Source organism: Lampris incognitus, chromosome 2 (assembly GCF_029633865.1).
Source record: "Lampris incognitus isolate fLamInc1 chromosome 2, fLamInc1.hap2, whole genome shotgun sequence".
Taxonomy (NCBI): Eukaryota; Metazoa; Chordata; class Actinopteri; order Lampriformes; family Lampridae; genus Lampris; species Lampris incognitus.
The window spans coordinates 13,474,790-13,501,956 of record NC_079212.1 but is presented as its reverse complement, the minus strand read 5'-3'; the positions used below and the strand labels follow the sequence as shown (position 1 = coordinate 13,501,956).

The window sequence follows — 27,167 nt, the reverse complement described above, 5'->3', positions numbered from 1 at the left end:
TTTATGTGTTGTATATGTGAGACAGGGCGGCACGGGGGCGCAGTGGTTAGCGCGGTCGCCCCACAGCAAGAAGGTCCTGGGTTTGAGCCCCAGGTTTGAGCCCCAGGGTCTCCTCGTGTCTGCGTGGGTTTCCTCCGGGGGCTCCGGTTTCCTCCTACAGTCCAATGACATGCAAGTCAGGTGAATCGGCTGTACTAAACTGTCCCTAGGTATGAATTTGTGTGTGTGTGTGTGTGTGTGTGTGTGTGTGTGTGTGTGTGTGTGTGTGTGTGTGTGTGTGTGTGTGTGTGTGTGTGTGTATGTTGGCCCTGTGTGATGGCCAGGCGGCCTGTCCAGGGTGTCTCCCCGCCTGCCACCCAAGGGCTGCTGGGATAGGCCCCAGCATCCACGCGACCCTGAGCGCAGGATAAGTTATTCAGATAATGGATGGATATGTGAGACAGACTGTGTGGAGGCATACACTTTGTATAATGATCTTTCAGGCATAGTATAGTTTTGTAAAATAAGTACAAAAAAGTTGTCAGTTTAAGAGGAATCCCATGTCATTTGTTTTTTGTTTTTTGTTTTGCTTTTGCTGTTTGGCTTTAACAATCCAATTTTCTTTGTTCATCTAAGCAGCTATCTATGTATGGCTCATAAGAAAAGTGAATGACTTCAGGAGGATTTCAGGAGCATTTCTTCTTTAGTTTCACTGGCAAGTATTAATAATCATTAACTTATCACTAATGAAATCAACCTACATCACCTATCTGTAGACCAATTCTCTGGTGGACGGCAGACAGACGAATGACAATACCCACCAAATTTGGTCGGGTTGGGGGTTGTAATATATTCTCTCTTTGACTGTATTGTATCTGTGATGCCAAAGAAAGTTAGACATTATGACATCAATTGTCTGTGATTACAAAAATGTGTTTTGCCTGGTACAAAATGATTGTGGAATTGACCTCAGAAAAAATATATATATTTGGCCTCTGGCAATGGCAGGATGAAGTCAAGTCTGTCGAGCTATGCTTCATGGTATAGAATGGCTCTCTGCAGTCTGATCTATACATCTTCTAATGTGTCTGTCAACCCATTTTCATCATAGCATCTTCTCCCAGGGGTAAAATAATATCTGTCCTGCAAGCAATGTAAATGAAGAAAAATGAAAAGGCCTAGGCTTCTAGCCTCAGGCTGTGGATGGGTGAAGTTAAATATGATCGAAATTAATTGATGTATGGGCACACTTCATCTCAAGGGATGAAACCCAGAAATGTCATATTTGAATGTAATTAAATTTATTGCAGTTCCTTGTCTCGTGTTTTGACTGGGTTAATGTGGATTTTTGAAAAACTCATTACGTTATTGTGTCTACTGCGCCTAACTAATACAGAAGTCATGCCAATTAAGCTGAAAAATCGTTGAAATTATATAGCTCAGTAACTGTATTTGAATTACCTCTCAGATGAAAGGCCACTTAAATGTCGCCGCTCTGACTGAGCTGAGAGAGCGCGCGCGAGAGGGAGAGAGAGCGCGCGAGAGGGCGAGAGAGAGCGAGAGAGAGCGCGCGAGAGATAGAGCTTTATTCAGAGTAGCAGTGAAAGTGGTTTCACCTTAGAGTGGATATTAGTCTGTTTTAATGTACAAAAACTGTTAATGCCCTGATGAGAGGAGGAAACTTTATCAAATGTGGCAATATGTAATCCTCATGGCAACTTTGCGTCAATACGTGTGGCTGGTCCCATTAAGACACTTTCCGATAGGTGGAAATAAGAAATGAATTGAGCACCAAGCGCTTACTGGTTGCGTTAAATGAGTCAAGCCCAAATTTCAAATCCTACTGCCAATATTAAATCACGTGCCTTTGAGTACTTATTTTGTATTGACATAGTGCCCTCGTGTGGCTATTACGTAAGACAAGTAATGTGATAGAATATTGTACATATACTCCCAAATATGACCTGACTCTTACAACTACTGGTGAACCGTAGCCGAATAAATGTCCTTTAATTTAGTCCTCGTTTTAGATTAAGCAGAAAAATTTTTTTTTAAGAGTAATGATCATCTAAACTCGCCTCTGGAGGGCGCTGTTGCAGAATGAGATACTTCTAGAAGGGAAGGCTCAAGAGTGACACGGAAGTGCGATTGTTGTTCATCCGGAATAGAATGGCGTCCGTTCGTGGGGCAACGATGTCCGGCGCTCCGGGTAAACCGATGTCCAAAGTTGTTTCGAAAGCGGGTGCAGGAGGCGCCGGGGCCGCCGGGGCTGCTGGGGCCGCCGGGGGCCCCCCGATTATGCCCCTCGCCTCCCCGCTCATGGGGAAAAAAAAGAAGCCGTTCCTGGGAATGCCCGCCCCGCTGGGCTATGTTCCCGGTCTCGGCAGAGGGTAAGCTAGCCAGCGCTCAAATCAGCATGTACTTTGCCATTAGTTAGCATAGCGCGCTAGTTAGCCAGTAAAGATGTGATTTTCGAAATCTAATCTAGCAAAACTAATTAGAATAAGCCACGTGTGTTCGGCGACGAAGGTGTAAGTCATCTTGTAATATTTTAATTGCAGCTCACTGGAATCTCCTATTTAGTTGGGGCCCAAACTAGTACCATTTTGTTAATGCTAATGAAAGTTATGCAGGAATGTTTTTTTATATATTTTATTTACTTATTCATTTTTTATCATGTACAGTTGTTTTTTTTACATTGCAGTTTGAAAGCTATCTTTCCCAGTGGCTGTCAACGAAAATATATGGTCTGAGTCCAACAAGTTCCTCATACCCAATAAAGTCAAAGAAATTCCCTTGAAGATGCTACATAAATATTACCCATGTTACACATTTTTATCAGATTTAAAGCAGCAATCTCAGAGAAATGTTCATTCTGTAACACAGAAGAAGAAACTTTTACATGTATCCTTTAATTGTTCTTATTCCTCTAAACTATGGACAGATATTGCGTTATTCATTTTTGATACATTTAACAAACTAATTAGTATAAAAGAAGGTATAGTCTTGTTCCTTGATTGCAATACTGGCTCATCTCCTGTAGATAATGCTTTCAAAGTTATGCAGGAAGGTGTTGTCACTTTGACGTCACAGTCACTTTTTTTTATTCCAAACCAAGGAACACATTTAAATGATTTAGGATTGACTTTGTTCACCACTGCATCGGTCAGTTTTTTCGCCCACCATGGGTTTGTATCTCAGATTATGGCTGTCTCCTCAATCCCTCCTCAAACTCTCATTGGACGTCATTCATCAATCATTCCTACGTAATTTGTTCTTACACACCCATGGAATTTATAGGCCTTGAAGTTTGTCTCAGAGACCAGTGTAGAACCTGGGTAACCCCTGAATTTGGACATCAGTTGGCTAACACTGATGTCTTTGCATGCCTTGGGGATTGCTTGTTGCAAGAAGTAGACAATAGATGTTGGGGGGAAGGAATCACCAATAACCACTACGCTTTGCTTCTGACTGTCAGACAATTTTGAGAGATTTAAAAAAAAATCCATGGGTGTGTAAGAATGAATTTGTACATAAGAACGATTGATGGATGAGGCCTATTGTCTCTATTATGTCATTTTTTACCACTGGAAAAGGGGCTCAAATCAACTTTCACTTTCCCCGTACTTATCTGTTGTTCTGTTTACCTCTATCTTATTTGTTGAACACTGTTTATTACTTCTTTTAAGTGCTACTGGTTTCACCACACGATCTGATATTGGTCCTGCCCGTGATGCCAACGACCCAGTGGATGACCGCCATGCACCCCCAGGAAAGAGGACTGTTGGTGATCAAATGAAAAAGAACCAGGATGATGATGACGAAGACCTGAACGATACCAATTATGATGAGGTGCGCATTGAGGGAATCATTCTAGCTCCGGTCACAAGGTCTTCAGATGTGGTGGTGTTTGCAAGGATGGATGGAAGTTATTCACCTGTAGTATAATAATAATAATAATAATCATTACATTTATATAGCGCCTTTCTAGACACCCTAAACGCTTATAAGTGAATAAAGAGGGGGCTGATTGTTTTGGTGATATTCATGTTAACTTTTGCATATGATAATCACAACTTGCTGCATTATTTCCAACAGTTTAATGGCTATGCGGGTAGCTTGTTCTCCAGTGGGCCCTATGAGAAAGATGATGAAGAAGCAGATGCCATATATGCTGCACTGGACAAAAGGATGGATGAGAGACGCAAAGAGAGAAGGTAAAATTCGAAAACTAGAATATTTCTAACAGTGCCAGGAGATAGGGTATGCTTTGTGTAACTGAGTTTTTGAAAGCATATCCAATTTTGAAACCTCCTTAATTTTCTATGTACAATTATGTGTGTACTTCCTAAGTGAAAGTGTTTTACAGAGAGTTGAGGGAAAAGGAGGAGATTGAGAAGTACCGTATGGAGCGACCAAAAATCCAGCAGCAGTTTTCAGATTTAAAGGTAAGGTGAAGATGCACCAAAAACCTGCCCCCCAACCAGTGTCAGGCAAAGGCATTGGCAGTAAAGGCAGTCATTATGGTTGTAACTGGCAAGGGGCAGCACAGAACAATACTTGTTCATCATTATTTTGGGTGATATTTTACATAGTAGCCTTCTTGATGCCGTTGTACCCAGTCAGATACCAAGGCTGCCCCCTTCACCATCTGTCAGCTAGAGTGCTCATTTAAGGAATGGGGGAGGGGTGTTGTCGAAAACATGCAAGTAGGTAAACTAACCAATTGAAGCCCCTATCTACCACTAAACAAACCAAATATTTCCCCAAGGTTATCATGGAAAGACAGATGAATAGCATTTCATGATGAAGTGCTCCAAGCCATATGATGCTCAATAGTATATTGGCATCATTTAGTGCTGAGAGTGCCAGAGTTGCTCCCAGCCAGAAACGTGTCCCTTTCCCCCCTTTTATTTTTAATTTGGCTACTTTCCTCTTATGCCTCGTTGCTAGTTCTGTACCCGTTACATTTCTAGCGTACATGAATACTCGTAGGTACACAGGAAGACAGGAAGAAATGGAAACGGATGATCCGCTGTGGCGACCACTAATGGGAGCAGCCGAAAGTAGTAGTAGTAGTCAGGTGCAATTAAAACTTGTTTTACAATTGTATTTACAGTAATTGTTTCAAGCCCCGTCATAGTCTCATTTGCTCCTTTAAAGAATTCATAAATGACCCGTTAGAAATTGATGCATGGGCCCGATTTACCCCCGCCCCCAGAATGACATGGGGGGGAAAAATTTAAGCGTTCTTTGTTGCTTAAGTGTTATTGTTCGTTCAATCTGAGGGTGATGCAATTAACTTTTTCAGAGCATTCAGCAGTTGAGGCCGCAGAAAAGAAACAGATAATGGACAGATAGTAGAGAAAGGCGTAAAGTTTAGAGAAATGGCATGAATGTACACAGACCGTTAGGGTTTGGATCAGATGGTGCCACAGTAACGCTGCAGTCACACATCAGATGGAAAGGAAATTTCAGAGCTCACGCAGCACATTGTCACAGCAAGGCTGACACCAGTGCTGAGTTTCAAGCCCCTCTGTGACAAATGTCTTCTCCACAAAAATACAGTGTTACCATGGCGTAACAATAAAATGATGCTTCTCAATAACATGCTAAACATATAGGCAATGAATTTTTATGGGTTTAGACACACAAGGATGCTGTCAAATAACTGAAAATATATATATATATTGCTTAACAACTTGAAATAGCCTGATGAAAATATCTCCGTGTTGGTATATACATGGTCAACACTGTATTGCCTTATCAAGGGGCCAAGAAAAGGCAGCAAATGTCCCATTTTAATGGCACAAAAACCAAGCCACAAAAATGAACAGAAACCATTAAGGATGGGGTTTTTTTTCCAGTCACTATTATAATCAACAATGGAAAAGACATGATAATTGAAGTTCAAATTTGCTTCTTTTTTAATAACTCCCTGACGTTTCATAATGATCCCTCTGGATCAAACACTGCATTCATCGTGTATGTCACACTGGGTAAGAGCATATCATAAAAGCCCAAGATGGAAATTCTAAAAAAAATCGGCATCAAACGTAATCCTGTCCTTTCAGTCCAAAATCTTTTATTGCTGACTAACATACAACTTAGGTTTATTGTCTTTGGTCTCTACAAGGACTTCTGCCTAGACTCTGTACACACATATTGAGTTATGTATAATATGCAGTTACCCCACTTCCTGCTCTGATGCATTTTTACTTTGTTTTATTTTTCCAATTGTCACTTGCATGTCTGTAAGCCCATTTGCCATCTTCCTCCCTTGTGCAGAGGAAGCTGGCAGAGGTGTCTGAGGAGGAGTGGTTGAGTATCCCTGAGGTGGGCGACGCCAGGAACAAGCGCCAAAGGAACCCTCGCCATGAGAAACTCACACCTGTCCCCGACAGCTTCTTCTCCAAACATCTCCAGTCTGGAGAGAACCACACCACAGTGGACCCACTGCAAGGGGTCAGTATTTACACATGCACAACATTAGTCTTCTCTCAATTGTACACATGCTGTAGTTTCAGCATGTACCAGCAGGAGTCAGTCATAGCCATGGTAAACCTGAGTGACCCACCAAGTCACTCCTCCAATTGGCCCAGCTGGTGCCATAACTGCCATAACAATCATTCAGTATTGAGAAACATGGCAGTGGAACCGGTTTCATATTTCCAAGAGCCCATGTATTCATTAAGAAATGTCAGCTTTAAATTCACTTCTAAAAAGGATGGTATTTTTATTCATTTTGGTGTATTTTTTTTATTTATTTTTTTACCAAATGAAAGGGAAGATAAGTTATCTGAATTAAGTTTATTGGCGATGCAGGTGTGGACATACATGGAATTTGACTCCGGTTTTGTGGCTCGCACAGTGTACTTCACATAGAATAACAACACAGCAACACAACAATCTTCAGCTATATACACAAGTATTGACTATATACAGGTGAAAAAGAGGTGATAAAGTGCAATGGTTCTCAGAATATATCAAAGATGCTGAAATAAATGTTAGCAGGTTACTTACATACATGCCTGAGGCAGATGGACATGACAGAGCATACCAGTATACATACAATGTACAGTATGTACAAAATGGTTGGAATTATTTGACCATGTTAAACGTTCATTTAAATGACAGCCCATGGAAAGAAACTGTTTTTATATGATTATTTTGGTGTACAGTGCTCTGTAGCACTTACCAGAGGGGAGGAGTTGGAGTTATTGGAGTTGTTATTGTTGACGATTTTAGCATCTTAACATCTGCTAAGAAAAAAGGTAGTTTTTTTGCTTTTGAAATGTTTCGGTTTCTTTTATCTCAAACGAATAAGAATTGGAACTATAATGTGAAAATCTGAGAATTGGAATCGGTGAATTCCAAACAATACCCAACCCTAGCCATAACCCTTCTCCTGTAATTTTTTTATGACTATAGTGTTGTCATAGTGGGCCTCCCTGCACCTACTACCTGACTAGAGTTAAATTTTTTCACTTTAGTATCATGTTTTATGTTACATGATCTCAATGCTATTTCATAGGGCCTTTCCACCACTTTTTCTCAGGGGGAAACTGCCACTCTTCATTTCACTAACAGTGCATCTCCTCTCTCCCCACTAGTTGGGTGGTCTGAACACCCCCTATCCAGGAAGTATGACCCCTGGCCTGATGACCCCAGGGACAGGAGAGCTGGACATGAGGAAAATTGGCCAGGCCAGGAACACGCTGATGGATATGAGGCTCAGCCAGGTAGCTAATGCCCCATCCACCTTTATTAGCAGTTGGACTTTGACGTTCACTTTTAACCCCCCCCCCCCCCCAACTACTTGGGTAGTGGAACAAGGGCACATTGGGTCATAGATGCCAAGCACAATTGTTGTGTGACTTTGTTGTGAATAGAATCATACAGGATCATGGTTTCCTCCACCGGGCGGTAGCCTGGAGAGTTTATTGCATTTGGTCGTGTGTGTGTGTGCGTGTGTGTCTGTCTGTGTCTGTCTGTCTGTCTGTGTGTGTGTGTGTGTGTGTGTGTTTGTGTATCTCTCCGCAGCTAATCTTGCATACTACTGGACCTATCATCCTAATATTTTTGTGAACAGTTACGACTGTATGATCAAGAACCTCTCATGGTTGTGGTGATTGAAAACTTTTGAAAAATATTGGTTCTCGCTACCACCACTCCCTCTTCATTCACTCTCTAGCTTGCTCGACCAACGCTAATCTCTGTCATTGCCTGATCTGAGTCAACCGTAGATGTGAGTCGCGCATGTGCATGTTTGACTTAGATTGGGCAGTGACAGTGTCAAAACATTACGTATTCGGGTATGAGTCTTGAAAGTAAACGAGAAGTTGATCATATTTTGCAAGTCAGCAAATCATTCACTGCTGATCTCAGTACAGGAGAACTGGAGCAACACTGGATGAACCAAAAATAATAACCTCTGTCTTTATTTTCATAATATAATGAAGTTGGGTAAACCGTTTATGCTCGTGTGACTCACATCTACGGTTGATTCAGATCGGGTAGCGATATGATCAAAGTTATCAAAAGAATTTTTGATAATCCAAAAAATGGGAACGTTATAAAGGAACAACTTCCTCTAGGTTGCAGTCAAAACAGAAAGTGTTGCATATTCTTGTCGCTGCCTGAGTCAATCATAGATGCAAGTCGTGCATGCGCGTGCATAAACGATGTACCCAGCTTTATTATATTATGAAAATAAAGACAGGGCTAGGGTTAGACCAAAATGGTCACATAGCAAAAATACAACTTGATTGATTGATTGAAAGCGCGACTTCGTGTTAGAATTGGTTGCATTCATGTGAGGGTCTGCCTAGGAGGGTGTATCCACAGACTAACAGGCAACATTTTTTTTAGGTAAATGCACTGCATTTTATATAGCGCTTTTCTAGTCTACCGACCACTCAAAGTACTTTTTTTTAGCTTGAGTGCTGCATATTAACCCCCCCCCCCCATATTTCCTGTTCAATTGATGTGGGTGCTGCTCAAAAGTCTTATGGCAGGAAAAATGCTGGTTTTTCTGTTCGTGTGTGCATGTATCTGTCCGCTGCTAATCTCTCATACTACTAGGCCTGTCAGCCTAATAATTTTTGTGCACAGTTATGGCTCTCTTATCAAGGACCTCTCATGGTTATGTTGATTCAGAGCCTTTGGAAAACCTGTTTTATATCGCAATTGAGTGCTAACTCCTCGGCTGGTTTTTCACCCAAGTCTGAGCACTGGAGAAGGGGAGATACGCAGGCAGTGCCTCCGTATTTTCCCCTTCTACCAGTCGGCGAAAAAAGGGGTGGTTTGTTGCCAAGTCCGCGCACCGGAGAAGGAAGATACCCCTGGCAGAGGTCTGCACTCTACTGAGTGCACTCTTCTAGTCTAGTTTGAAATTGAAAGTAAGCCTAGTATTAACATCACATATTAAGTTGACTAAGTGACATTGTATATAATTTATGGGGTTTTTACTGTCATGAAAAACCTGGAAAAGTGAGTAAAATTTGAAAATACAATTTCAAGGTCCCGGAAAAGTTACAGAAAATCATAATTTTGTAACGTTACGGAAATCTGACTTAAACCGCATCAACTCTATTAAAGAATGATTCACGAATTAAAAAAAAAAGAAGCTAACAGCGGGGGGAACCACTGTGACGGCGCTTTAAAAAAATCTGTAGTTTGTGTCCATGCAACAGTTTGTCTCAGTATGTTAATGCAAGTCTCCGTTGGCTAGCTTTTCTATCTTATCGACAGCATACCAGACAAGTACAGCTTCAACAGGCAGTGGCTTCAAATGGACAAGTGCAAAATATGGCTTGCAAAAGTTGTTGAGAATAAATTGTCTCATATACAGTATTTGAAATATAGGCACACTTTCATATGATATAGTGTTCAAATTCCCCTCTTCTGGGGCAATTTTTAATGTTGAAAACCACTGGTGGAAAACTGTGTGAACTCTGCATTTACATAATATCCCGATTCGATGCTTTACTTTGAGATTGTAGCTGCTGATACATTTGATTGATATATTTGTACAAGTTCAGTAGAGCTAAATTTTGCTCATATGAATCATGTTTTTAGCAATACCAAGTGTTTGAATGTAATGAAGAGTCAAATGGCAAATAGTGGTGAGAGTGCAGAAAGAAATATATTTTGCCATAAATCTACATAGAGGCTACAGTTAAACGCAAGACTAAATGTCAGATTATGAGTGAGTGAATTAGAAGTTAAGATCATATGGTACTTCATATCTAAAAATGGAAATAAGTATGAAAATGGCAATAAACTATACAGTGTTAAAATACCTTTAGATTAGAGTTAATCTTTGTACTATTTGGACTCTCCTTTCACATGGACATCTGGGATTGCCCTCCTTTCCCAGGTGTCTGACTCAGTCAGTGGACAGACGGTGGTGGATCCTAAGGGTTATCTTACAGACCTCAACTCCATGATTCCTACGCATGGAGGAGACATCAGGTGAGACAATCACAGCAGTCTGTGGCCTAAGGTAGAGGTAGTTACATGTAGACACAGGAAACCTATCTGCATTTTTACAGTGTAATGTACAAATTCACCCGTGTGTCTGACAGTGTCTCTTTGGCTTTGCCTGTCTAGTGATATCAAGAAAGCTCGCCTACTGCTGAAATCAGTAAGGGAAACAAATCCACACCACCCACCTGCCTGGATTGCTTCTGCCAGGCTAGAGGAGGTGACTGGCAAGCTGCAGGTCGCCAGGAACCTCATCATGAAGGGCACAGAAATGTGTCCCAAGGTACCAGCTTAAAGACACGGAGTTGTACAAGGGCCATGTTTAAAATGTGCAGCATTATCCAGTATTAAGAGGAAGGGGGAAACAAGTATTTTGCAGTTGGATACTTTGCTCCATTTTATTTTATCAATAGATGGATGCCAAGTGTCTATGCTTTACTCAACATTTTAACAACAGAATGACCAGGATTTCACTCCTACCTAAAACGAACATGGGCGATCAAATTGATGGCCGGTTTTTAAACTATATTCTGTCAAGATAAATACCCAATTGAGATGTTAATGCATCACATATGTTAGTATGTCTGTTAAGAAACTAACTAACACCAAGATTAACATTTTAGCAACTTTAATACTATTTTTCAAATGAGTTAAAATGTCTGCTGTCTAACCCCTGTAAATACTGCAACGCCTCGGTGGTAGTCATGGTGCGTCTGAAATGGCGTCTGTAACCAGACATGTTGAATTTAATCAGAAATCAAGTTTAGAGTATTACTCTGCACTGGAGAATGCTAGTTTTTTTTCTTTCTTTCTTTTTTGATGTGCACGATCATGCGCAAATTACGTGTGGTCATTTTGACCGGTCATAGTCGTTTTAGTTAGATCTTATAACTTTTTTTGTGTGCAATTGATCTAAAACTAATTTTAATGCAAATTATGCAATTTTAGGAGCATTCGAGGAGCGGCAGGTCTGTATCCCCCCACAAAGTTATTAAACTTTGAAAATCCAGAACGGTCATAATGACCGTCTTGGTCGTTCCAGTGTTAAGGCCGCTATGAATGATAATAACAGTTATATTAAGTAGGGTATTTGTAAGGGGGGGAAAATAGTCCTTATCTCCCACTGATGTTTGCTTTCTCTCTCTGTCCTCCAGAGTGAGGATGTGTGGCTTGAGGCAGCCAGGCTCCAGCCGGGCGACACAGCCAAAGCTGTGGTAGCCCAGGCCGTACGCCACCTACCCCAGTCTGTCCGCATCTACATCAGAGCTGCAGAGCTTGAAACAGACGTCAGGGCCAAGAAACGAGTACTCAGAAAGGGTAAGGCTGTAAAGTAATCTTAAAAAAAATAAATGCATACAAATGACCAGGGGAAAAAAATCATCTCAGTAATATTACCTTGTCGTCTTTAACACGTCGATTTCTGAAAAAGCACTGAGCACAAAGGCATTTTGTAAACTTGCATTCCTGTTATTAACAGCCAAGTTGTGGCTCTGCCCCAACTGTGAGAAGACGGAGCCCTTTTCCATCCAAAAGAAAGAAACTGACTTGTACTGTGAACAGTGATACAAAACTGGTCTGAATATGTCAGTTGTCTCATAAAAGCGCCCACGCAGAATATACTGCGACCCGACATCCAATACTGTCATCAACAAGATTTCATAAGGGGGACATTTGGCAGCTGTTTCAATGGCTCCGCCTTTCCAGGCCAGACACTTATTGTACTCTATGCACGGTGGTGTCAGTGCCTTGGGTTACATAAGACCAGCCATTGCACCCACCAGCCTATTCCCAGCAGCATACCCCACTGACAGAAATGGATATCAAGCTTCCTCTGTGAAAGAGCGCAATCCGTCCCGCCATGTCTGATCTGCCGGTCTACTTTGCCTCAATACACCGACACATTGCCTTCCTAGATACCATCACACTGTGCCTCTGAGAAACGCTGAACTGTTTTTTGTATGTGTCGTGCAAAGCATTCAATGCTCCCATATAATTGCAATCCATTTACCATGTCTCTTTTTTTTATTTGTAGCTGTGTAGAATTTTGATTGGTATTGTGAATGAGGATTCTGGTGTACTTATTCATTCTTATTGGTAATAGTAGTATTCATCATCATCAGGTAATAGTAACATCATCATTGGTAATAATAACATCATCATCATGAGGTTGAGTAGCCTCATCCGAGGATACTCGACCTGATGATGATGATGGTAATAGTAGTGTAATAACAGTGGCAGGCTTGGCCTAATGGTTAGTAGGGGAGAAAGGTCTTAGGTCCAGTCCCCTGTTTGTTTCATTGAACCTGCTCACTAACTGTAGTTTGCTGTGGTTAAGCGTACCAGCTAAATGACTTAATAGCAAATTGTAGTTTAAAAATTTCCCCTACACAGCCTTGGAGAATGTGTCCAAGTCAGTGCGTTTGTGGAAGACAGCCGTGGAGCTGGAGGAGCCAGAGGATGCCAGGATCATGCTGAGCAGAGCTGTGGAATGTTGCCCTACTAGTGTGGAGGTACTCCCATACAGCACACATCCCAACTTCTCAAACCAATGCTAATTCCCTGACAATGCATTTACACTGATGTGTAAATGCATTGTCCGGGAATTAGTTATAAAAGGCTATAGGGAATTAATAATAAAATGCAGAGTAAAAATCTCAACTGACTGCAAGGTGGGGATACTTGGAGTAAGTCAAAACTGAAGAAGTCACTTAGATGAGGGATGAAACGTTTTTCTCAATAAACGTTGTCCAGATGAACTGATTCAACTTTCTGTGATGTCTCTCTGTTTCTCTTCATGCCTTCCTAAGCTGTGGTTGGCTTTGGCTCGGTTAGAGACGTATGAGAATGCCCGCCGTGTCCTAAACAAAGCACGAGAAAACATCCCTACAGATCGCCATATCTGGATCACTGCTGCCAAACTGGAGGAGGCAAATGGTAACACTCAAATGGTGGACAAGATCATAGACAGAGCGATCACTTCCCTACGTGCCAACGGTGTAGAGATCAACAGAGAACAGTGGATACAGGTGTGTACATGCATTTGGATTTCATGAAGATAATTCATATTTTATTAAAGATAATACAATGTGGTGATACGATATAAAAATATTGGGGTTTTCCCCCCTTTATTTTAGACACAGTTTTAAGTATAACTGTTAGAGATCTCTGCTTCCTCAGTGCTATGACAAAAAAATAATGACCTCTACCTCCTTTTCCGCTCCCCTGTTGTAATGTGTAATAGTATTCGGCCCTGATGAGTGGCCTGTATACTTTGGCAAAGCTCTATGCTCTTTTTACATTTGGCCACAATACAGCACAATCCCATACTGTAACTGGTGTTTTGTTTATTTCAGGGCTGTCCCTTAGTAGTCTGCCTCACAAAGCCATCACTTAGTTGTTTATAAAACGGGGGACATCTACGGATGTAAACTGTGCTCCTTTGTGATTATTATCTTGAAGGATGTGGCCAAACATATTTTTACAGACAAATCACAGGGACAATCCATCACTGTCTTTCAAGTGGCTCCAGCATGCCTCTTGGTCAGCTGTAGAGATCCACCACGTACTCTCTGATCTTACTTATAGTGGATGGGAATGAGCTTCCTAGACTTTTTCAGTTCATTCAACGTACTTTAGCTTGGTCTTGTTTTAGTTAGTGTCGCCATTTGTGGCTAGTCTTGGGTCTCCTTGTTTTCTTCCTCTTCTTGGGAGGAGACTCTTCAGAAGACTCCTATGATGCTATCAGAGTCAGCAGAGATCACCATGGCCTTGTTTTCTGTGAATAAAACATCCAAATTGTGAATGTACTGTATTACAGAGCTGGTTAATCTAACTACTTGGCTGGTAGCTATTACATATTTACACATACAGCTATTGTGTATTTCAAATGGCTGGTGATGATTATGTAGCAGCTAAATTCTTTCAAGTTGTTGTAGTAGATGACGTGAAAGTGTACTAGCTAGGCTGACATTAACAAGGTAGCTAAGCTAAGACAGCCGGCAGGCTAAAAAGATGATCGTTCATGTAGAACTAGCAGTACTGTAGCTTGATAAAAATTGATAATGAATAAGCTTGTGAATTCATGCTCTTTCTCTGGTATTCACGCTATCGTCAGTTATGCCTGCCCTCACATGTTTTCCTTTCCTGCAGGATGCAGAGGAGTGTGACAAGGCAGGCAGCGTGGCCACCTGTCAAGCGGTGATAAGGGCTGTCATAGGAATTGGTATCGAGGAGGAAGACTGCAAACACACCTGGATGGAGGATGCAGAGAGTGTAAATGTTTTATTTTTCACAGGCCAGCCACAGTGTCTTGATACCTGAAGAAGCCATTATGCCATACACCTTTCCCAGCTGGTTTAGACTTAACTGATATGTTTGTTTGCTAAATTTCAGTGTGTGTCCCATGGGGCCTTGGAGTGTGCCAGAGCCATCTATGCACACGCTTTACAGGTGTTCCCCAGTAAGAAGAGTGTGTGGCTAAGAGCTGCCTACTTTGAGAAAAACCATGGTACCAGGTAAACAGTCCATTTCACGGTAGCTTTTCCTCCCAGAAGTCTTTTACTCATTTACTTAACCTTTATTTATGCAGGTTGTAGCAAGTTGCAATAGTTTAGAATTAAGTTGGTCAGCTCCGGTGGACTTCCTCGGATCAGTAGCAAAAACCTAATTAAAAAATTCATTTTCAGATAAGGGATTCAAAGAAAGCCTAATGTTTTTATAATAGGCAGGGTAGTCACAGAAAGCAATGGAGGAAAGCCTGGCTTCTTGACATAATGAATGAGATTTTCAAATACGAAATCTGCAGAAATGAAGCGATTGAAAGCAACAGCTGTCTATTTTGCCAATAACTATACCGCTATAAATGTTCATCTCAAGTGTAGGCTCAGTGCCGCTGCTCTGTTGGTGACCTGGACAACTGTGCTGCTGCATAATTTGTTTTTGTAATTGCGATTAAAAAAAAAAAAAGAAAGAAAGAAAGAAACATGAATGTTAGGGTTTATACTCCTGTCATTGCCCCTGACCAAGGCAATGGGAAAAGAACTGGAGTTGGTCCCCGGGCGCAGCATGAAGGCGGCAGCCCACTGCTCCTTTTGAAGTAAATTAATTTCCCCAAGGGGATTAATAAAGCAAACTTAATTTATTTAATATGTCTGTGTTTCGTTTCTGTTTTTGTGTTGTTATGTACTAACTACTACTTTCGGCTGCTCCCGTTAGGGGTCGCCACAGCGGATCATCCGTTTCCATTTCTTCCTGTCCTAGATGCGTCGTCCTCTGTCACACCTGCCACCTGCATGTCCTCCCTCACCACATCCATAAACCTCCTCTTTGGCCTTCCTCTTTTCCTCTTCCCTGGCAGCTCCATATTCAGCATCCTTCTCCCAATATACCCAGCATCTCTCATCCACACTCCAAACCATCTCAATCTTGCCTCTTGCTTTGTCTCCAAACAGTCCAACTTGAGCTGTCTCTCTAGTATACTCGTTCCTAATCCTGTCCTTCTTCATCACTCAGAATGAAAATCTTAGCATCTTCAACTCTGCCGCCTCCTGTCTTTTTGTCAGTGCCACTGTCTTCCAAACCATATAACATAGCTGGTCTCACAACCATCTTGTAAACCTTCCCTTTTGCTCTTGCTGGTACCCTTCTGTCGCAAATAACTCCTGACACTCTTCTCCACCCACTCCACCCTGCCTGCACTCTCTTCTTCACCTCTCTTCTGCACTTCCCGTTACTTTGGACAGCCATTTAGCACATGAACTCTTTTTCAACAAAATCAAAAACCACTTAAAGCGAGCATATCAATGTTTTTGCGATATTTGGGGTTTATTTATTTATTTAGGCGTTTCCATTCAGTCTTTTCCCATTCCAAACATCAAATTAACACAAAAAACTGGCTTGATGGAAACCCCACTAGTGTGTCTAGCTTTTGCCCAGGCCATATTCCCTTCTTGTATGGCTTCAGCTAGGTCAACGGAAAACCAGGGACATCAGTCACAGGGACTGCACCTATCTTTAATTCTCAAGACTTTTAAATGGAGCATGCCTGCCTGAAATGTTGATTAAAAACAGCTGAAAATTATTCAAATGCTTCTTTCATATCAGTATAGTATAAAACTTTATACCAGTCATAATGCCTATGATTAGCTAAAAAGTCATTTGAATTAGATGAGGTTCACATTTTACCTCTGCTGCGTTGACATGCTTTTTAGTCCTTTAGTTATATAGAAATTTCTTTTTACTGAAGCCTGTTTGTTACTTGTCATGTGGCCTTATGGAATTGAGTTTGGCGTTTCATTTGGCATCAGCAATGCTTTATCTGTAGTATTAACTACTTATCTTAGTTTCCTGGATGATTGTGTTGTACTTGAAACAGCTAACCTTATTGTCAGTGATTGATCACCATATCAAGACCCGCTCTTTCATGATCTGATACTGTTTCCTTTTATTTCTTCTTCTCCACCAAACGCTCCTCTCCATTCCTGTTTAATGTTTTTTTGAATTGTCTCTCAGGGAGTCTTTGGAGGCTCTGCTCCAGAGGGCAGTGGCTCACTGTCCCAAGGCAGAGGTCCTGTGGTTGATGGGGGCCAAGTCCAAATGGTTGGCTGAGGACGTGCCTGCAGCCAGAAGCATCCTTGCACTGGCCTTCCAGGTCACAAGAAGCAATCATTCTTATCGTTACAGTGTTCACATTTCAGATCTCTAGAGGTTTTAGACTGTCCACTTAGACATTTGGCTTGGTCTCAAATCTCTCTCTCTCTCTCAATTTCTATTTTTCTCTTTCTCTCTCTCTCCTCCTTTTTTAATTTGTCCAGGCCAACCCTAACAGCGAGGAGATCTGGCTGGCTGCTGTCAAGCTGGAGTCTGAAAATAATGAGTATGAGAGAGCTCGTCGACTCCTGGCTAAGGCTCGCAGCAGTGCTCCCACTGCCAGGGTGAGTGTGTGTGTGTGTCTGATGCTAATCATATACATAACTCATCTTCCATTCTGGCTTATCCAGTATTAAATCTTGGGTGTTGAAAGTACTGAATTACATTGGTATTTTGTCCCCAAGCTCACTTAAAACCTCTCACATTTGGCAGCAGAGGTTTTTTAAAAACTGCATAAGACTCAAGAGAAGTTGAACATCTCTTCAGCCTTTCGGCTGTCCCACCTTGATCCTCTGTAGTGGTACAAATTTGGCAGTTTGTTTTTGTTCCAGTGAGTGATAGTGTGGCTGGGACTCTGATATAGGTTTAGAGTTGACTTGATGGCCAAGTGATACAGCAAGTTTTCAAGAGGCTTTGATCTCCCCTGCTCTAAAGCTCAAACCGTTTGGGAGGTAATGGTGCATAATATTCACGGTGTCCTCTACTAACACTCTCTCCCAGGCCCAGGCTTGCCAGGCAGTTAGTAAAAGTACTGTTGCCAGGATCTGACAACCTGTGCTACATTCCTTTTGGTAGCCTGCTATTTCCCAATACTTTATTTCTTGGTCTGGGTAGACAGTTTTAATTTACAGTTGATTGCCATGTCATCCAAGATGTGACATTAATGAAGCAGTTAGGCATTCAGGCGATATCCTAGGAAGTTTTGGTTTGTGATACAATTCAAAGTTCAAAGGTTATTTGAAGTGTGTAAGTAGGCCTCATGAACACTAAATGTGAGTATATATCAATATATCTTAACATGTTTACAGAATTCATTATTTACTGTAAAATGAGAAATGTCCTTTCTCCTAAAATTAAGCACTACACATATAGTGAAGGCATACACGTGTGGGATTTGTACAGGTGTTCATGAAGTCTGTGAAGCTGGAGTGGGTGCTGGGGAACATTGAAGCGGCCCAAGAGCTGTGTACTGAAGCCCTGAAGCACTACGAGGACTTCCCAAAACTCTGGATGATGAGGGGCCAGATAGAGGAGCAGTGTGAAAACATGGACAAGGCCAGAGAGGCTTACAACCAGGGGGTAAGGATGAGGAGATGGGGGGGTATTTGTGGGAGGGATGTCTGCCTGCCTTGAAATTGACAACCATAAAGACAAAGGGACTAGCTGAAAAACTAGAAAAGCTCAACCGGGCAATTTTTGGGTCAGATTGAATTTTTATGAACCTGTAGCAGAAAATACACCCTGAAGAGATGGCATAGAGCCCAAATTTTAGCTTTACCTCACCAGCCACTTGTTCATTCAAAGATTGATTTAAGATTTTTAGTGATCACTTTTAAGTCTTGGGCTAGGTCCAATCTATATCTGAGTTCTGAACATTCTGTGGGCCTAAGCATAGCCTGAAAATCCTCATGCCACTCTAATTTGAAGACTACAGCTTATTGAACAATATCAGTTTGGACCCCTAGCACTCTGGAACAACCTGGTGATAAGCCCAAGCTCGCCAAGGTGGAGTCGTCATGTTAAACACATTAAAAAAAGTTTTAAGTAGAGATGCACCGATTGCAATATTTTTGGCCAATTCCGATTTCAGATTTTTTTTTGTTTTGTTGTAAAGTCCGATTTTGGCCGATTTTTTTTCTTTTTCTTTTTTTTTTCTTCAACCAAATATAATTGACAGCATGGGCGACATTTGGGTCCCAAAATTGGGGGGGGGGGGGCAAAGATTTTTTTCTAATCACATAATTGTATCAATGTAAAAGTATAACTAGTGTGCAATAAACAAAACATGCGGTTTCAATGTCAAATTTGTATTTCAAATAAGTGACAAAACTTTAACACATTTACTTTTTTTACCTTTGCTGCAAAATTATGCATACCGAGGATCGCTTTTAAAAAAACGTAGTCCTACACGTCCCTTTTCACAACAACATTTGGAACGTTGCAAAACGTTGCCAATGTTTCGGACAGGAATAGAAATGATAAGAATAGACATCACTGTGTTCCACCGTTCGAAATGTTTCTTCTTTATTGTGGCCAGCAACGCTAAATGCGCGGCATGAGTAACAGAATGCCTGATCAGCGGCGGGCGGGGCTGTACTCAAGCCACGGGTAGGTAACATACCATTCCTTTCCAAATCTCCTCCCTCCTGTTGCTGGGAATAACAGAGTAGGTTGGTAGGGGCCGTTCTCCCCGAAATTCAAACAGTTTCCTACACCAAGGACAGGATCTGGAGCTGCAGGTTGTAACACCACGGCATTGCCTGCTTCTCGCTGCTGAACCTGCATCTCTGCATTGTCCACTTCTCGCAGAGGTTGCTCTGAAATGTTGCCTGTCTCTGTGAGAGACACATCATCGTCCTGACGCGATTCTTCATTTTCATTCTCTTCAGCCCGATTGATTTTTGTTTTCTTTGTAAAATAACTTATCGTGTTACCGCGTTTGGACATTTTCAATTAGCCTACCATAGCTAGATAACATGGTTCGCTACATTGCCCCCAGCTGCTCGTAGGTGTAATTACAGCAAATAATATTTGTATATTTTTAAATTACGTGATGTGATATATTATTTTAATTATTCTTTGTGAGTTCCCCCTTGCCCCCCCCCCGTAATGTCGCCCATGATTGACAGCATACACAAAAACTGTTGTAACTTTTCTTTATTGGAAATTTCAATTGCATAATAAATGCGTGTTCATAATAAAACATTCACTATTCAAACACTTTTTACATTTTCTCCAAAACTGCACCAGGTTACAGGACCTTCTCACTCAAACAAATCTCAAAAAAAGTGCAAAGGTCATTACTATTATTGTCGAGTGAATAAGAACTCTCAGCAAATCTTGCTCTGCATAAAAATGGGGTGGAAAAATCTATGTCTTCTGTTTCTTGCTTTTCTAGCTCAAGAAGTGTCCCCACTCCATGCCGTTGTGGTTACTGCTGTCTCGTCTAGAAGAGAGGGTGGGACAGCTGACCAGAGCTAGAGCTATCCTGGAAAAGGCCAGACTGAAAAACCCACAGACCCCTGAGCTATGGTGAGAAATCTCTCTCTCTCTCTCTCACACACACACACACACACAGAGTAAAACTTCTGCTAAAGAAAATATAAATAATATCAAATCAAAAGGAAAATATAAATAATATCTAATCAAAAGGCACCTAACCATTGGTGCTAGTAGTGCATTTATCATCTTCAGTTATTCACATAAAACCAATTTTAGAACCAAAACAGCAATAGATGTCAAGCTGACACCCAAATGGAATCCAACATCCACTACAGCTGGAAATTGGAAGGCAACACTGAAACAAATCCATGTAAAATTTGGATGATGTGATAACGTACAGTGTGTATTGTGTTTGGCAGGTTGGAGTCAGTCAGACTGGAATTCCGGGCAGGACTGAAGAACATTGCCAACACATTGATGGCCAAAGCACTACAGGAGTGCCCCAACTCTGGTAAGATAATGTGCTACTAAATTTCCTGATCCTAAAATAAAGCAACACTTGTTCTGAAAGTGGCAATTATTTATCTGCCGCAGCTGGCCATTTGAATGCGTCTGTAACTGCATTTTTCTACTTTTCTCTCGACAGTTCTAAAAATTGTTTGCATGCATTAAGAATTGTCAGTGATCATATTCTAGCATGACAAAATAATAAAAGTGCCAACGAATTGAGCTATAACTGTTGTCTAAATCTGACACCGATAAACTAGATGTGCACTGGGTGTCCATGGATGCCTAAAGTAGGGCAGCACCTCAGAGGGTTTGATTAAACCCATTGATATTGACTCTGTACTGTCTTGTGCCCAGATAGCAATGTTCCTGTGTTTATTCTACAGACCTGTGCCTCTGTCTTATCATTAGGATCACTATAAACAAAAGATACAACTTTGTAATCTCAACAGTCCACTTCACTTCCCTCCCTTTCCTTTCATTGTAGGTATCCTGTGGGCTGAGGCAGTTTTTCTGGAGGCCAGGCCTCAAAGGAAAACCAAGAGTGTGGATGCTTTGAAGAAGTGTGAACACGACGCCCATGTTCTGTTGGCTGTCGCCAAGTACGACTGTCTTTTTTCCTCCCAGTCCTCCCTCCTAATGGTCCTCTCTTCCGTTGAGAAGAACCGTCTCATTGTTTACTTTTCTCTTTGTCTGAATGTTCTACTTTATCTATCTTTTATACTTACCTTAATGCAGTAGTTCTTGAATTTTTTTCTGTCATGCCCCCCATTGGAGGAAGAAAATTTTTCATGCCCCCCCCCCGCCTCAACAAAATGGTGACAAAATGGGCCAAGTTCAACTTTATTTAAATAACATCAAGATCATAAATATTGCTTTGACTTTTCTTTTCAGTCATTTCTGTTGTGCAAATAACAACCGCAAGTCCCACTTCAACTTTATCAAACCTCTTTTTGTGACATTTGTCACTAGATTGCTCCATCAGTCTGTGCTCTTTTTCAAAAACAGAAAAACGAAATAAAATTTAAAAATCACTTTGCTAGAACAATAACAATGTCCAATCTGTGTAAAAAAAAAGAAAGAACAAATGCAGATATTTGGGAAAAACAATGAGCAAGTTAATTTGTGAGAGCTCTAGTTTTGCACTGCACATCTTTTCAAAACCAGGTTGCAGGCTTGATACTGCTACTCTTAAGTCATGCTCAATGTTGAGCTTCGATCTGTGCTTTGTTTTAAGTGAGGCAACAGCAGAAAAGCCCATCTCACAGAGACAGGATGTGGCAAAGGGAAGCAGAATGCCCACAACCTATGAGTGGATACTCCCTCTCCGCACCAAGCCAGAATTCACTCAGTGTCTGAGCTGTAAATCTAAGCCTCAGGGTGGAGTCAGATGTCATCTCAATGAACTGGTCCTCTTCAGCAGAGCTGAAATCAGCAGATGCTGCTGCATTGAATGGATCTGTCACCCAGTCATACTGAGCACTGTTGTTTGGGAAGTATTTTTGAAAGAATCCTCTCAGGGAAGAGATGTGCTCCTTAAGACATGAAATCACTGTGGTGGCTCCAGAATCACTGGTTTCAACAAATCCACTAAGATTCTCAAAGAAAGCAGTATTTCCTTGATCAAGTCGCCTGCCCGACATCTCAAGCTTTGGAGTGAATGCACTGATCTTGTCTACCGGGTGAGGAAGGTGCTCGTCTCTGCCTTGAAGCTGAAGATTTAATTCATTCAGCTTTCCAAATATATCGCTGAAATAGGCCAGTTTCATCAGAAATTGTTCATCACTAAACTTGCTTGCAACTTCATGCATACGCTGCTCCTCCAGAAACACCCGAATTTCCTCTCTGAGCTCAAAGACTCGTGACACTTAACCTCGTGAGAGCCACCTAGCCTCACTGTGAAGCAACACAGCTGAATGTTCAGTTCCCATCTCCTCACAAAGTGCAGAGAATGGCTGCGCTCTCAGGGGTCTTGTTTTGATGAAACTGACGACGCTAACAACATCGGTCAAAACCTTGTTTATGTCAGGGCTAATCTGTCTTAATGCTAGCGCTTCTCTGTGTATGACACTGCGTCCATTGCACATTTGGCGAGACCCTCTTGATTAGTGCCGGCAATCCCTTAGTTTTCCCTGCCGTGGTCTGTGCACCATCCATCTGTGCAAATGCCTGCACAGTTCTCCCATTTCAGCCCATGTTCTGTCAGGTAACAGTCAAGAAGCCTAAAGAGCTCATCAGCCGTCGCTCTACTTGGGACGTACTTGCAAAACAGCAAATCCTCACACAGTGACTCTGATGGGACAAAGCGAACATAAGCAATAAACAAGCAGTCTTTATTGCTGTCAGTAGCCTCATCCACTTGTAAGGTGAAATGTTTGTCTTTCGGTTTTTCAATGAGTTGTTCTTCAAGGTCATTTGAAATGTTGTATATACATCTTGCAACTGTCATTGGACAGAGGGACAGCCTTCAATTTTGCGGCGCTTGTCTCATCAAACAGTTGACACCATATCTAAAGCCGCGGGAAGTATGAGCTCCTCGGCTGTTGTGTGTGGTTTCTTGTATGATGCCTTTAGTGCTTTGTTGTTCACTGATACAGCTTTTACAAAGCAATGTTCCTGCTAACGGTATGCACCAAGTTTTCTCTGAAAGAACTCGAGTGGCTTATTGACGTGACTGGGGTTTAAGGTCTCTAAGTGTCTTCGTAATTTGTTTGGTCTCATACTACCAGCTGCCAGCGTTTTCAGAGATAAAATACACACTGGTTTCTCCTCATCTCTCACCACATTCACTGTGAACCCAAGAGCAAGATAGGCATTGTCATATTTCCTTAACTTGGTTTTTGGTCGATTAGCGTCAACTAAGCACTTTGTCTTGTTTGTCTCGGAAGCATCACCTGTCTTTCTCTTCATCCCTGTCAAATATCACTCCATTCTGTGAACCTACAGACTGTCTCATGAAAGAACGGTTTGTTGATTGTTCCGCCATGAAAAAGATTCCAACGTCAAAACAGTAGTTTCGTACTACAATCCCCCCTCCCCGGTCACACACGCATGCCCCCCGTCATGCCTCTGTGCCCCCCAGAGGGGAGGGGGCCACACACTTTGAGAAACGCTGCCTTAATGGAGTTTAACCTTTTTTGAACCCAGACTTCATTAAAAGATTGTTGTGCACCATCTCTAAACTTGTGCACTAGTGAGAGCAGGATGTTCTGTAGCTTGAAAGTCCTGCAGCATTAGCTGCAGCCGCGTATACTCTGAGTGAACACTTGATGGCCTGTTAAAAAAAAATCATCAAGAATTGTTGATGACTAATTTTTCATGTTATGACATGCCAGACTGCACTTTGAGCTTTGCAATTTTTAAATGGGGACATTATGTTCTTTGAAGGCTTGCTCATGATATCCTCCTCATCCCTGTTGTCTACTTCATGATATGATAGTTGATTGGCATTGTTGTGGTATTGAACAATTTTATTTTCCTGTGTCTTCGTCTCGCCATATGCATTTATATGTTCTTGTTTTAGGTTGTTCTGGAGTGAGCGTAAGATCACTAAGGCCAGAGAGTGGTTCCTGAGAACAGTGAAGATTGAGCCAGACCTAGGAGATGCTTGGGCCTTATTCTACAAATTTGAACTGCAGCATGGCACAGAGGTAAAGTTTTTTTTTTTTATCATCAGTGAGATATCTATCTATATATATATATAACATTTACCACACCAGACAAGGCCCAAGATGCAGGCTGTGCAAAGACGCCCCTGAACAATTCCAGCACTTAGTAGCAGGGTGTAAAATGCTAGCTGGGAAAGCATAAACTGAAAGGCATAACCAAGTGGAGCTGGTATAGTGTACCGGAATATTTGTCCTGAATACAGACTGGAAGTCCCCAAGTCCAAATGGGAGACACCGCCAAACGTGGTTGAGTATTGGAGAGCTAAGATCCTGTGGGACTTCAAGTTCCAGACAGACAAGCAGGTGCTGGCTAACCAGCCGGACATTGGTGGTTGACAAGGAACAGAAGACAGCAGTACAGGGTTCCAGATGGCGACTAAAATGGTTGCCAATGCAACTAACTTTTTAATTTTGCGACCATTTTCTTTCTGCTAGTCGCCAGTGGCCACCATTACCCACATCCATCCATTATCCGAACCGCTTAGCCTGCTCTCAGGGTCGTGGGGATGCTGGAGCCTATCCCAGCAGTCATTGAGTGGCAGGCAGGGAGACACCCTGGACAGACCGCCAGGCCATCACACAGGGCCGACATACACGCACACACGCACACACACACACACATTCATACCTAGGAGCAATTTAGTATGGCCAATTCACCTGACCTACATGTTTTTGGACTGTGAGAGGAAACCCACGCAGACATGGAGGGAACATGCTAACTCCACACAGAGGACGACCCCCAAGGTTGAACTACCCCGGAGCTTGAACCCAGAACCTTCTTGCTGTGAGGTGACCGCGCTAACCACTGCACCACTGTGCTGAACACACATACCCACATCCGGCTTCACCCACACCCGGCCAATTGTGTCTGTAGGGATGACTGACCAAGCTGGAGGTAACATGTGGACTCGAACTGGCGTTCCCCATGTTGGTAAGCAACAGAATAGATGGCTATGCTACCTAGATGCCCCGATAGTCATCATCTTGATGATTGCTATGGCCACAAGGAAGTGACTTGCTGTCTGGCCTGTTGGACTTTGACAACAGGTCATAGGGATAGTATGTGAAAGTGTGATTTATAAGTCTCAAATGGGGGAAATGTGAAAGAAAAAATTGTTCGCATAATTGACACTTTATAATCCATATGTAATTATTTAAACATTAGAAGCATATAATCATTTATGTTAAAGCAAGTAACCAATTATTTATATTTTTAGATCTATGGCAACTGTGGAAATACTAGCGTCAACAAAGGGTAATTGAGCTGTGTTTAAAAGAAGTAAGACACCATAAAAATTTCAGGAAACCAATGTAGCAAATTTGGGGGACAGCCCGGGATGCGAACCCGGGTCTCCGGCACCACAGGCGACTACGTTAACCAGGTGACTAAAGGGTCTGACCCGTTAGCCAAGGACTAGTGAGTCTAGTCATTCGTGATCGTTTTACACTACCCCCCTCCTTCGGGAAGCGCGTCCCTGCGCTTCAGCATACCAGCTCCCTCACGCCTCTGGGTGCAGGCGCTTCCGATGGCCTCGTGATCTTACCATCCCACTTCTGACACCAATGTAGCGAATTCAGTTGCAGCTGGGAGGCGAGCCCGGGTCACCCGCACCACGGACGACTGCACTAACCAGTCAACTAAAGGGTCAAACCCATTAGCCAAGGGCTAGCGAGGCTATTCATCCATTATGTTTAACTACCCCCCTCCTTTCGGGACACGCGTCCCCATGCTTCTGCATATCAGCCCCCTCACGCCTCTGGGCACATGTGGTTCCGATGGCCTCATTGTCTCACCATCCCACTTCTGACACCAATGTAGCGAATTTGGGGGGCAGCCGGGAACCGCCACAGCCAGGACGTGAACCCGGGTCTCCCACACCATGGGCATCTACGTTAACCAGTTGACTAAAGGGTCTGCAAGTCTAGTTATCCGTGGTCGTTACACTACCCCCCTCCTACCATTACCCACAAACAACAAAAAAAAAAAAGAAAAAAGAAAAGAAATGGCCATACGTTTTGTTTGTGTACTGAACTCTCATCTCCTCTCGTGCCTGCATCTACCTGGCCTATTGGATGAACTCCTGTACAGTTTCCAATACATAAACTTGTCTGCACTCCTGTCCAACAGTGGTTGAAGCTTCGGCTGTACAGATGAATAGAGACAGTGGTTGAAGATAGTGTAACGTCACATTTATCGGGTTAAAGATTTGAAGTGTTCACTTTATGAACGGTGTTTAATTTAGTGCGATGGAGTTTGAATTTAGAAGTTAGATTTAGCCAACTGCATAGTTAGCCAACGTTAGCCAGCTAGCAAGAAAACGAAATGCGCAAACAAAAAATATCACTTTTTCTCATTCCCTGGCTGTCCAAACCCAGCCTCCTCTACATCAGATGTCGACAATGTTGAGACCAACTCCACCAGTGAAAGTTCTCAAGTGACATTTGAGTCATCCCAGCCCGATTCAATCAGTGTGCAGTCCTTTACGGATGATGATAACCAAGCGCAGCAAGTGGAGTCTTCCTCTCCCGTCCCTGCGGCTCCCATTCCTACAAGACAGTTTAAATCAGCCTGGCTACAAGAGTTCGCCGGGTTACATTATGACAAGGGGAAAATGTACTGCACATTTTGTGCTCAAGTAGGACAAGAGATCACTTGTGAAACAGAGTTCATTACCAGTTCGAGTCATTTTAAAAAGGAAACCGCGAAGAAGCATG

General features: G+C 42.2%; 1 protein-coding gene across 1 annotated transcript in view; it reads left to right on the top strand.

The window, feature by feature from the left end:
* Positions 1–2,156: 2,156 nt before the first annotated feature.
* The window catches only part of prpf6 (PRP6 pre-mRNA processing factor 6 homolog (S. cerevisiae)), a 30,000-nt gene continuing 4,989 nt past the window's right edge, over positions 2,157–27,167 (top strand). The window contains exons 1-20 of the mRNA XM_056273426.1: positions 2,157–2,369; positions 3,669–3,831; positions 4,078–4,196; positions 4,349–4,427; positions 6,268–6,444; positions 7,593–7,721; positions 10,361–10,455; positions 10,594–10,750; positions 11,622–11,784; positions 12,859–12,977; positions 13,275–13,493; positions 14,617–14,739; positions 14,860–14,981; positions 16,978–17,116; positions 17,280–17,399; positions 18,238–18,414; positions 20,234–20,367; positions 20,697–20,788; positions 21,272–21,386; positions 24,308–24,434. Coding sequence (XP_056129401.1) covers positions 2,173–2,369; positions 3,669–3,831; positions 4,078–4,196; positions 4,349–4,427; positions 6,268–6,444; positions 7,593–7,721; positions 10,361–10,455; positions 10,594–10,750; positions 11,622–11,784; positions 12,859–12,977; positions 13,275–13,493; positions 14,617–14,739; positions 14,860–14,981; positions 16,978–17,116; positions 17,280–17,399; positions 18,238–18,414; positions 20,234–20,367; positions 20,697–20,788; positions 21,272–21,386; positions 24,308–24,434 — 2,766 coding nt within the window. The 5' untranslated portion in view covers positions 2,157–2,172. The remainder of the gene's footprint in view (positions 2,370–3,668; positions 3,832–4,077; positions 4,197–4,348; positions 4,428–6,267; positions 6,445–7,592; positions 7,722–10,360; positions 10,456–10,593; positions 10,751–11,621; positions 11,785–12,858; positions 12,978–13,274; positions 13,494–14,616; positions 14,740–14,859; positions 14,982–16,977; positions 17,117–17,279; positions 17,400–18,237; positions 18,415–20,233; positions 20,368–20,696; positions 20,789–21,271; positions 21,387–24,307; positions 24,435–27,167) is intronic.